The sequence below is a fragment of the Triticum aestivum genome, chromosome 1B (genome assembly GCF_018294505.1).
Source record: "Triticum aestivum cultivar Chinese Spring chromosome 1B, IWGSC CS RefSeq v2.1, whole genome shotgun sequence".
Taxonomy (NCBI): Eukaryota; Viridiplantae; Streptophyta; class Magnoliopsida; order Poales; family Poaceae; genus Triticum; species Triticum aestivum.
Window position 1 is genome coordinate 537,575,438 of NC_057795.1, and position 12,526 is coordinate 537,587,963.

Genomic DNA, 12,526 nt, shown 5'->3' on the forward strand with positions numbered 1-12,526 from the left:
ACATTGACTTAAGCCTCCCCCAAGCTTGTGCGATACTTTCTCCTTCATGAGGCCAAAAATTATAAATATAATTCCGAGCACAATGAACGAGATGCATAGGATAAAACTTTTGATGAAATTCCAATTTCAATCGGTTGTAGTTCCATGACCCGATATCATCACATAGCCTACACCATGTCAATGCATTTACCTTCAAAGATAAAGGGAAGATCTTCTTCCTGACATCATCCTCGGGCAAAGCTGCAAGGTTAAATAATCCACAAACTTCATCCACATAGATTAGATGCATATCAGGATTTAATTTTCCATCTCTTGCATAAGGATTAGCTAGCAGTTTCTCTATCATACCCGGAGGAATTTCATAATAAATATTTTCGGTAGGTTCAGTAGGTTGACGAGCAACTCTTTGCTCTATTGATCGAGGTGAATATACCCCCAAACAAGCCCCTCAAAGGATTATTTTTCATAGTGACAAGTGACAGTAAATTTCAGCACGTAATATAAATGTTTCCTTACCAAATTTCACTCACCAAAGGCGCTTCACTCCCCGGCAACGGCGCTAGAAAGGAGTCTTGATGACCCACAAGTATAGGGGATCTATCGTAGTCCTTTCGATAAGTAAGAGTGTCGAACCCAACGGGGAGCAGAAGGAAATGACAAGCGGTTTTCAGCAAGGTATTCTCTGCAAGCACTGAAATTATGGGCAACAGATAGTTTTGTGATAAGATAATTCGTAATGGGTAACAACTAACAAAAGTAACTAAGGTGCAGCAAGGTGGCCCAATCCTTTTTGTAGCAAAGGACAAGCCTGGACGAACTCTTATATAATGCAAAGCGCTCCCGAGGACACATGGGAATTACTGTCAAGTTAGTTTTCATCATGCTCATATGATTCGCTTTTGTTACTTTGATAATTTTATGTGGGTGGACTAGTGCTTGGGTGTTGTCCTTACTTGGAGAAGCCTCCCACTTATGATTAACCCCTCTCGCAAGCATCCGCAACTACAAAATAAGAATTAAGATAAATCTAACCATAGCGTGAAACATGTGGATCCAAATCAGCCCCTTACGAAGCAACGCATAAACTAGGGTTTAAGCTTCTGTCACTCTAGCAACCCATCATCTACTTATTACTTCTCAATGCCTTCCCCTGGGCCCAAACAATGATGAAGTATCATGTAGTCGACATTCACATAACACCACTAGAGGAGAGACAGCATACATCTCATAAAAATATTGAACGAATACCAAATTCATATGATTACTTATAACAAGACTTCTCCCATGTCCTCAGGAACAAAAGTAACTACTCACAAAGCATATTCATGTTCATAATCAGAGGAGTAATAATTATCATTAAGGATCTGAACATATGATCTTCCACTGGATAAACTAACAAGCGTCGATTACAAGGAGTAATCAACACTACTAGCGACCCATAGGTACCAATCTGAGGTTTTGAGACAAAGATCGGATACAAGAGATGAACTAGGGCTTGAGAGGAGATGGTGCTGGTGAAGATGTTGATGGAGATTGACCTCCTCTCGATGAGAGGATCGTTGGTGATGACGATGGCGATGATTCCCCCCTCCGGGAGGGAAGTTTCCCCTGCAGAACAGCTCCGCCGGAGCCCTAGATTGGTTCTGCCCAAGTTCCGCCTCGAGACGGCGACGCTTCATCTCGAAAGCTTCCTCTCTTTTTTCAGGTCAAAACACATCATATAGCAGAAGATGGGCACCGGAGCCCTGCCAGGGGGCCCACAAGGCAGGGGGCACGCCATCACCCTTGTGGATTCCTGGTGGGGCCCCTCTGGTACTTTCTTCGCCCAATATTTTTTATATATACCAAAATAATTCTCCTTAAATTTTTAGGACTTTTGGAGTTGTGCAGAATATGTCTCTCAGATTTGCTTCTTTTCCAGTCTAGAATTCTAGCTACCGGCATTCTCCCTCTTCATGTAAACTTTGTAAAATAAGAGATAAAAGGCATAATTATTGTGCTATAATGTGTAATGACAGCCCATAATGCAACAAATATCAATATAAAAGCATGATGCAAAATGGACGTATCAATTATACATGTGTCGGTAATTTCATATGTGGCCGGTTCTAACGAGTGAATACTAGTTCAAATACTTTCACCCCGAAGGGTATCAACGCTTGTTTTTTAGGCCCTGGCTGTAGAACAATTGCTCTACGGTAATTTTCTATTAATCAATTATAAGTATGTTACAACGAGGGGGAGGTGGGCAGGAAGAAAAGAGAAAAATATAATCCCAAAGACTAAGTTAACCAATGCCAGCTTTAGCAAACACCATAGCTATTGAAATTAGGAAAAAAAATGTTAACAAATCTTGGACGCAACCATATGTTTGTCCCTAATCCTGTGACTTAGAAGCTCTAGATCTGCTCTGAAGAAGTGTTTCTAGGAATCTAGAAAGGGATTTATGTACCTAAAGATCTTTCCAGTCGTTTGCCGCCAAATATTCCAGCGCCCATGTATGTGAGTTTCCATTGCAATTGGTTTGGGTAGTCTCTCAATCGTGATAGAAGCTTCATCATAAAATGAAACCCCTCCATCTCGAAGTGGGGATCAACCCTTGTTGCTAAGTCTAAGGAATGTAGGTCAGAGCTTCTACCATGATGACGATGCCTTTAGCAAGGAGACAACACACATATGTAATCGTCAGACCTATTCCTTGGAGGCCAAATTGCAGGTTTTCACTTAGAACGCTGACTTTGTGTTTGCAACATTTAGTCTCTGAGAGTATCTCCAACAGCCGCCAACGCGCGGCGCGCTAAAAAAGCCTTTGCAGCGCGTCGATCGCCTGTTTTTGCGCGGCGCGGAGCGCTGGCTCCAGTGGCCGCTGTAAACTTTAGCGCGCGTGAGTAGCTCCAGCGAGCACTGCAAAAATACTGCACGCGCTCTCGCACAAATAACATATGCACTCCAAACACAAACAAGAAGATCAAAGACAAACAAAATAAATCAACAATAAAAAGTTCAATTTCGTTATTGCAACTCAAACAAATAGTTTATCTTTCAATACAACAAATAGTTCAATAATACAACATCAAACGCATAAATCATGATGCACTTTGTCGGCCATTCCATGCCCATCACTCCTCGATGAGATCCTTCTGAAGATCATCATGCGTTTTGGCACGTTGAATGGCATGATAGGAGGCAACAAAACGGGCCACTCTGGCAGCCCTCCGCTGCACTCGCACGGGATGTCCAAAGAGCTCATACTAAGAGTAGTCTACATCTTGGCCATGTTCACCGATGATCATGTTGTGCATGATCACACAAGCGTGCATGATGTACTAGAGCATCTTTTGATCCCAAAACTAGCCGGTCCTCTCACAATAGCAAATTGGGCTTGTAGAATCCCAAAAGCTCTCTCCACATCTTTTTAGCCGCCGCTTGAGCATTGTGGAAATCAAGGTTTTTCTTACCTTCCGGTTTTTTCAACGACTTCACAAATGTTTGCCACTTTGGGTAGATGTCATCCGCAAGATAGTAGCCATAGTTTTATGTACGACCATTTGCTACAAACTACACAGGTGGCAGTTCACCATTTGTAATCTTATTCATTAGTGGTGACCGATTAACAACGTTGATGTCATTTCAAAGATCCAGGCATTCCAAAAAAATGCATGCCAAATCCAAGTCTCTTGACCGGCCACCACTTCAAGGATTATAGTTGAACCCTTTTTTTGGCCATGGACTTGGCCATCCCATGCCTAGGACAATTCTTCCAACTCCAATGCATGCAATCTATTGAGCCAAAGCATACCTGGGAAGCCGCGAGCTTTGTTCATCTTCAATAGCCTTGCGGCGTCTTCGGCATTGGGAGATCTCAAATACTCCTGGCCAAACACTTGCACAATTCCGACTGCGAAGCGCTTGACACACATGATCGCTTGACTCTCACCCATGGCCAAGTGATGATCAACTAGATCAGCGGGGATACCGTATGCCAACATACGCAAAGCGGCTGTCACCTTTTGAAATGTGCTATGCCCGAGCTCTCTGGCGGCATTTCTCCTTTGCTGAAAAAACCGGTCATGGCTCGCTAGTTTCTCTGCAATGCGTCTGAACAACTCGGTGCTCATCCTAAACCGGCGCCGGAAGTACGACTCGGGGTACACAGGAGGATCCGCAAAATAGTGCTTGATCAATCTGTTGTGGGCATCGATCCTACCCCTCCAAATTTTCTGCCGACCCATAACCGAACCACCGTGCTTCGGTTTTTTTTATTGATGTGCATAGTTAGGATCATTGCAAGATCCTCCTCCTCTTCAATATCAAATTCTTCTTCGGAAGAATCATATGACAAACTCATCTACGATGTTCAATTTAAACTAGGCTATAAAAACTACAAACAACATGCACCAAATTCATGTAAAAAATGTGAAGTTGAAGCAATACATACCTTGCAAGCATTTTGTCGAACACCTTGCGGGCGCCGAGCGGTAGTGGGCAGCAGAGCGTTGTTCGTCAGAGGAATGCCGCGCGCGAGGGGCGGCGGCGACTAGAGGGAGACGGAGGAAGCAGCGGCGGCGCGGGGATACGCTGGGGCAGCGCCGGAACAGTCGCCGGAACAAATGGGGTGGCGCGGGTGGCAGCGGCGCCAGCGGCTGGATGGGGGTAGGTGGAAGTTGCGAGCGGGCGCTCGAGTGTCCATCGCGCGGGAGCGGGCGTAGCAAATAAACGGCACGCGATGGTGTTTCAGCCCGCGCGCTGAACTAGTAATGCCGCGCGTGCGGTTTTTGCGCCTCCACTGGAGCGCCCGGAGCGGTAGCGCGCGCAAAAACCACTAATTTTCCAGCACGGCGCTAATATAGTGTGTCTGTTGGAGATGCTCGGTATCCACGTAGTAAAATCTAGAATAGTGGATGGAAGTTGACCCCAAAGCTTAGAGAGGGGGGGACAGCCTCTTGTGTAAAGCATCCCGTGATTTCAGTTTGTCATCAAATTGACTGGTTCGACGGATCGTATTGACAAAACCGCACCCAGGCCGGGTATATGCTCAGTTTGCGTTTTCAACGGCAGGGGAAGTCACCATGGCCCATTTTCGGGATGAAATGAGGTACGTGTGGAGCTCTAGTGATTGTCGGATCGCTTGACCTCTTCTCTGATTGCTCAGTTACTGCAGATCAAAGCTTGTCGAGCTCCAAACTTATAGGCTCAGTTTGCCCAGACGCATCACAGGCTTAAGTTGCAAGGCAGCGGCTTTACACGGCTGGGCGTCCACGTCGATCGCCCGGCGACAAATCTCTCCAAGATGCACCGGCGAAGTAGGTACAGACGCGTGATCGACGTGCATGGTTGACGTGCCCGGAGAGGCTTTGAATGCTTCATGTCAAAGAAAAAACTCCGTCCGTGGATGTGTAGCCTCACGAGACGAGACACTGCAGGGAAAATCAACGCTGGCAAGCACGGTTGGTTCACGACTCACGAGAGATGGAGCCCTGTGACGAGGGGTCAGCGGAGAGAAATCAACCAACCGGCCAGCCTGGGTGCGTGCCAGCACGACGGTCGTCAGTGTGGCCCTCGCCTCACGCAACGGCGGCACGCCCTCGGAACCGGGTAAAAACTTTCTGGGAAGCTGCCTCCCGCGGGGAAACAGGAGGGGAGTGCAGGCCGCTCTGCACTGCACTGCACGTTGTAGGTGGACTGTGAAAGAAGGAGACGCTACGCTGCTCTCTCGTGTCAAAATGGTTGAACCGATCGGGAAGGGCGAGAAGGAACCGGTCCTGGTGAAGTGAATCGCACTTGTGCAATGCTGGTGATCTTCGGTTTGATGCATGCTGGAGTGTGGCTTTCGTTGACCCGGCAGGGCGTGGAGATGTGTCGATTTTCTCTGCGTCATGCGTCAGATGACGGAACGACATGGACTGACGGTGCTGAAGCTGTCAAACGTACGTGCGTACGTGGCGTGCGTCTCGCCGGATGAAGGAGTTCAGTGGACGTGAAATGGTCGTCCGAATCCTGATTGGTGAGCAAGAAATGGGCTCATCACCACACATACGGTATGTTTTTTGAGGGCAGGGTACAGCAGAACAGCCTCCTGCGCAAGAAAACAGGTACGTAGTTGGAACAACTTCTTTTCCAAGGTTACCGATAGCAGCGTCACGTTCAGTTGTTAGCCATGACGTCTCCAGCCAAATACTTACTACTGTACTAAACATACAGAGACCAATCACGACATTCCACCTCAGAAGAGAGTTTGCACTGCAGAAATCTACAGAATTACACAACGGAGCACAACTGATTACTCTCTGCATCTCTCACGGAAGAGCGATCAGCACCCAAAAAACGAAAACCTCAGCCACAGATGAAGAGAGGCGTGGTAAATTTTTCTTTACAGCAAATATACATGTCCATCTCACATTCTCATGGACTGAGCAAGACTCGTGACCTCATGATAAGCAAACTGGGCCGCCACATGCTACGATTCATCATCACCTTCTCTGTGTAAGACAGATGGAGCAGGCGCCTTCATCACCCTGTCGCCGCCGTTGATCGGCGAAGCACCGGGAGGGGTTGCACCGGACGACCTCCGTGGAGCTGATGGGCTCTCCATGATGAAAATCGACTGACCAGCCGTGCCTGTGCTACTCCTGTACGGCGAGGCTGGAGTTGACTTGAAAAGCGGAAGACCGTCTTCACGAGCCAATGGGGACATCACACGCTGACTCTCCCCATTTACTTGCCCTCTGTGCGACCTCTCCTCTGCAATGTCATAGTAATCAGCGGTCCTCACCTCCTGAGCGAGAGAGCAGGAGCAGCAGCACAGCCACTGGAAGCAATCCGTCACATCGGGGTTACGGCAGCAGAAGGGGTTCCCAGGGAGGTTGAATCTCTTCCTCATCTGTATTCTCCAGAAGCCACCGTACAGCAGACCGAAGAAGCAAAGCGCGATGCCCGTGAGCCCCAGCGCTTCTCGCAGGGTTTCGTTGTTGATATTGACTGCTGCCAGGTTGAAGATGAAGAACGGAGCCAGGCAAAAGAGCAGGAATGTTGCAATGTGGACATACATGTTGCCGAACCCAAGCCTCTGCACGTTCCACCCGAAAACACAGCAGCTGCAGAAAATTGACAGGTATGCAATGGTTATGCTGTCCCAGAAATCCGATAGTCCGCCGACCCACTCAGGCCTGCTCTCCACGAAACGGCGCTCTTCGCTTTGAAGGAAAGAGTATCTTCTCTCAAGTGACCTCCCTGAAGTTGCTGCCCTTGCGCCTTCAGTTGAGGTGACCCCAGCTTGTGCTTCTGGATCACCTTCTCTCAGCTCTGCATCATAATCCTTTCCAAGAGGACTGACAATGTTATACACACTGGCGAATAACGCGGCCCCAAATGCAAAAGAAATAGTCACGGCGACACCAAGAGGAGGCCTTTCAGATCTGCGGTATCCTATGTTGAGACCACACAAGGCATACTGGGCAAAGCAGTTCAGATTAAGAAAGACTACAACCACCATCATGTGCATCCACTCATTAGGCTTATATGTCCCATTTTTGCAGTATTCTTTTCTAAGCCTTAAAATGTCCTTTTGGTCCCATCGACACAAAAGCACAAAGTTATAGATCCGCATCGGGTGTTGGTAAAGGCACATCAGTGTGAATAATGCGTTCAAAATTTGGTTGTTCACTTCAAACCAGGCGTCTCTTTCTGATTTGCTTGGCAAAGCATGATTCAGCATTCCAGTCATAACCATGAAGAGTATTGCACCAGATACAGAAACAACAGCAATCCAGACAAAAAGGGCCATGTTAAGAGGCTGTCTTATCCAATCCTTGCCCATTGCCCACAGATGGCCCCAGTTAATTTTCCTGATTAATCGAAAATGTTCGTGATTCTCATGGTTGTCAGAATGGATTGAACGCGAAAAATCATCACGCTGAAGTGCAAGCTGTCGAAACTTGACTGAAGGAGAAGGGCCCAACTTCTTAAAGTGGGCACCACTAGAAAAGCGATTCACAAAGTTCAGACACCCACTCCGCTGATTTCCTTGTTTTGAAACATTTTGAGTGGAAAGATTGTTGACATCTGTGGCTCCGGGTTCATTTTCCGATGTCTTTGACTCTACTTGTTGAATATCAGCTTTGAGGTTTCCATTACCATTAGGGACCATTTTGTTCAGCAGGAGTCTTCAGACAGTAGAAGCAGTCTTAACCTCCTTCACGAAACAAGAGCAAGCTATTTTACTATCGGACTTGAAGTTCCATGTTCCACAGGATCGGTTGCTGTGCTGTAATCTCTATATGAACTGGGCATTGGCCACCGAACTCTGCACAAACAGAAACAGGTCCAAAAGAAAGCAGATGATCATTACACAAATTTAGGCAAAACTCATCCGTACATAAGCATCTGAAATTTAGACAAAAAGATAGAGAAAGGTATAAGACTCTTATCATCTTATCCTGTTTCGATCTTTCAGCTATTCTGGGAATTATTTTTTGACAACTTGTACATAAAAGGACAGACCCAGTGCATAGAAGCTCCCACACAAGGTGGGGTCTGGGGAGGGATTATAGGAACCTAGTCTTACCCCTGCAAAGTGCAATGCAGAGAGGCTGGTTCGAACCCAGGACCTCTTGGCACAAGTGGGGAGGACTTCACCACTGCGCCAGGCCTGCCCTCTGACAACTTGTACATAAGCATCTCAAATTCTCAATGAGGCTGTTATGGCGCTGCTAGAAGGAGGGCGCGAGAGGGCCGGCCGGGGGCCTTTTTGCCCACGGCCGGGCAAGAGGGAAGGGATTTCCTTCTTAATTCTTGCTTGATTAGATTGATACATCTCCTCTCTTTATATAGAGAGGTTTACTTGACTCCCAAGCAAGACTTACTTGACCCTAAGCAAGCGACTCTTATCTTTAATTAACCCTAAGACTAATGGGCCCATTAGGCCCATTACGTACTCTAACACTACACCCCACCTGGACATGCAGCTTGTCCTCGAGCTGCAGCCTAACCAACTTATAACCATGACTCGACGCAACACAAACCTAACACCTAAAAACAAGCCTTTTACATCTCGGCTTGTGTTATTACTCTCAAACTGAAATAGACTGGGACGCTTTATTTTGGACGTGCACGTGTACAGCCACCTGGATCCCATGGACACCACCTGGACAAAAGGAGTGCATGTGTATGGCTGTTGGTCTGCACTGCACAGGGAAGAGTGGAGGGCATGCGATGGAGAATGTCGAGGAGGGTGCGCCCCCCCAACCGCCGATGTCGCAGACTTTGAGGTCGCTGCCCACGGGGAAAACAGCATGCCCGCCACCCGTGGGGGAAACCGCATGCCCAAAATCCTCGACGCAGCGGACGAGATCGAGGTCCTTTGCGCAGCAAAGGGCAACTTGGAGGAGCGGCAGCTGCAGACCACGCATCTCCCGCACACGCCGACGCGCTAGGAGGCCGCGCGCAGCAGCCTGCAGCCTCACCGCCGCCGACACGTGGCGGGTAGCGATCCAAGACGAAAGCGGTGACTGCAGCGGCGGGGACTTGATCTGCTGGATGTGGACGCCCTGGGATGGTGGCAGCGCTGATGGGAACAAGGTCGTCGCAGTCCCGTCGTAGGGCATCCCATACTGGGCGGCGGAGCTGACCTGCGATGGTTGATGCGATGTTGCACCGGGCAGCGGCAGCGGCTGCTGCGGCAAAGCGCCGGGCGCGGCGGATGCCGCTAGGAGCGGCGGCTGCCACTGCAGCCAGGGCTGGGCGTGGTGGCGATGGATGGCAGCTGCAGCGGCCCGGCGAAGGCCGCCTGGTGCGGCGGCTGCCACGGCAGCCACGGCGGCGCAGGGGCGGCGATGGGCGGCGCAGCCGGGGGCGGCCCGTAGGACCCGGCCAAGAACATGTGGATCTCCTGGACCGCCTGGGTTAGGTCCCGCAGCACCCCGAACACCTCCGGGGTGAAGACGGCGGGGGCGGGCGCGACGGAGGATCCCGGCGCGGGCAGGAGCGGGGCGACGGTCGTGGTGGTTGCCGGAGGCGACGAGGTGACCGGCAGCGGAAGAGACGGGCTTGGCGGCGGTGAAGACATGATCGAACCGAAGCTAGCTGATACCAAATTGTTATGGCGCTGCTAGAAGGAGGGCGCGATAGGGCCGGCCGGGGGCCTTTTTGCCCACGGTCGGGCAAGAGGGAAGGGATTTCCTTCTTAATTCTTGCTTGATTAGATTGATACATCTCCTCTCTTTATATAGAGAGGTTTACTTGACTCCAAGCAAGACTTACTTGACCCTAAGCAAGCGACTCTTATCTTTAATTAACCCTAAGACTAATGGGCCCATTAGGCCCATTACGTACTCTAACAGAGGCAATGCACCAATCACTAGCTAATAGTTATACAACAAAACCAAAGGGCATAAACCTGAAAATATGACCCTGAAGAATAAGAGGGGTCGATTACCAACAGCACAGCCATGGTCCATCATTATTGGCATTGTCTATCTAAGGCGAACACATAAAAATCAACATCTCAAACTTCCATGAAATCCGAATTGCTTTCCCAACAGATTTTTGTGCTAGTATATAAAATTTCAGCTGCCAAGTACAGTAGGCACTAGGCAGATACATCACAAATCAGCTATCGATAGAGTTCAAGCAGCACGAAGAACACATCATATTCAAGCATTACTTAGTCTACATCATAAGCTATTCTATAAACACCACCCACATCATTCTATAATATTGCAGTTTTATGAGTGCAGTAGGTTGGTGCCCCCCAATGGTCTGATCTATAGCTGTATCTAAAATTTTAGATGCTTGAAGTAGTTGTGTGGATACAACTCTCCCAATAGCTTGTGTCCATGCGTGATATCTCTGAGTTCATATTGTCGAATGCAGTATGATGAATCCTAACATCTTAATCTTGTGGCATGCTTTTGGTACCGCTTACCATGGGGAAATCTTATAAAACACATGTTTCAAACAGCTGTTGCTATCAAAACTCACACATATTAAATCTATGTGAACCAACCGAAAGCTGTAACACAGTTAAATAACTCGGCCCTTGGATCTATTAGAACGTCGGAATGAGTACAAAAATGCTATACCAAAGGGAAGTCTAAACATAGTACAACGCACATTTAGTGAATGAATGAATTACCAAAGGAAATAGCTCGTGCATGCTTCTGAATCAAGCCTAGTCGAATGTTAAATACTCCGTATTAGATACACCACTTCTCCAACAAACCAACCTGGCTGCTACGGGTAGCTCCGCGGCCGTGCCAACGGGCGCAGCCCGCGTGCTCGGCTCGGGGTTGCCTGGTGGGGATGGGGAGGCGACGGCCGGGGCAGCACCAGGTTGCCTAGCGGCGAAAGCGGAAACCGCGGAAGCAAGCAAACAGGCGCGGCCAAATCAGAGGGACGGCGCGTCCGATTGACCCAGATCCATGAGAGCGGCACGGGGCAGAGGCGGCGGGAAGAGCGCTCACCTGGTGCTCAAGCAAAGGTCGAGATCCTTGCCTTCCTCCTCCCGCCGCCGCCGCCACCGTGTCGGCTAGTCTGGGAGAAAAGACAGCGCGGAAGGTTTGGTCTGGTACAGCCCCTGTGGTGTGCTCGTGGGGGATAGGGAGGTTGGGGAGGGACGCGTAGCCGCCGAGGGGAGGGGAGGGAAGAGTCGCTGTGGACGGAGGGCATCTCTCCGTTCGGCTCGCCGTTACGTACGCCCGCGCTTTTCCGCTGGCTGCCGTTGAGTGAGGCCCAACCGCGGCACGGCGACGGCGAGTGTATGTAACGGCGAGAAAAGAGCCGTTCAACGTCTGTCGTGGGAACACGCTCCTCCAGCGACGGGACGCGTAAGCAGCATTTCTCTCTCTCTCTCTCTTTATGGATGGGTTAGGTGTAAACCGTTCAGCTGTTACATTTATTTCGGTTATTGAAGTCCTGTGCATGCAGTAAGTCTCGGAAAAGTTTGATCATGACGGAGAAAGAGCCGAGGGCTCGCGGGAGCCTAGTTTTAAAAACCGGACCGGTGATGGAACCCATGAATCTAGCAGTTCTGCGCTTTACTGGTTAGATTGTTGGTACATTCTGTTCGGGGTCGGTTTGATAGGTGCAAATTATAATTCTCGGTCAGCTGATGATATCGTGTTCTTTTGTGTGCAAAAGCTTTTACAGAGAAAGCTCAAGACGAGGCCGGCTTTGAATTAGCAAAGCCGTCAAACGGATAAGAATAACAACCAACAACATAAGCCACAATGGCCAAACGATAAATAGGGGATGGGCTCACATTACATGCACAAAGGAAAACAGAGAAAGAAGAGCCCCGCTTGTGATGACAACAACTACTGCACACATGTAACCAAGGGCTAAAGCAGGTGAAACACGACGAGGGAAAGCCTATTGCCGAAGGAGCAGTCTTGAACAGGCTGGATCAAACTTCACATGTTACTTCTCTAGCGCCAAAGAGGGACCCTACCCCCTCGTCCCGGATCGAAGGGCACCACACCGCAGGACTGTATAGAGACTCACCGGCAAGCAAGGAAACAACCGGCATCAA

At 49.0% G+C, this 12,526-nt stretch overlaps 1 protein-coding gene across 2 annotated transcripts; it reads right to left on the bottom strand.

The window, feature by feature from the left end:
• Nucleotides 1–6,200: 6,200 nt before the first annotated feature.
• On the bottom strand, nucleotides 6,201–11,666 carry LOC123136879 (uncharacterized). Of its 2 annotated transcripts, none has more exons than XM_044556385.1 (2): nucleotides 11,460–11,666; nucleotides 6,201–8,302 (listed from the first exon to the last, which is right to left on the bottom strand). In XM_044556385.1, the coding sequence occupies exon 2, from the start codon at nucleotides 8,144–8,146 to the stop codon at nucleotides 6,458–6,460; it is 1,689 nt and encodes a 562-aa protein (XP_044412320.1). In that variant the 5' UTR covers nucleotides 8,147–8,302; nucleotides 11,460–11,666; the 3' UTR covers nucleotides 6,201–6,457. The 2 variants fall into 2 exon arrangements, with proteins under 2 accessions (XP_044412320.1, XP_044412326.1); XM_044556391.1 differs by having other exon boundaries at nucleotides 11,223–11,624.
• Nucleotides 11,667–12,526: the final 860 nt, after the last annotated feature.

What these genes read in the sequence shown, in the direction of transcription:
- LOC123136879 (XM_044556385.1), bottom strand. Translation starts at nt 8,146, where the DNA reads ATGGTCCCTAATGGTAATGGAAACCTCAAAGCTGATATTCAACAAGTA.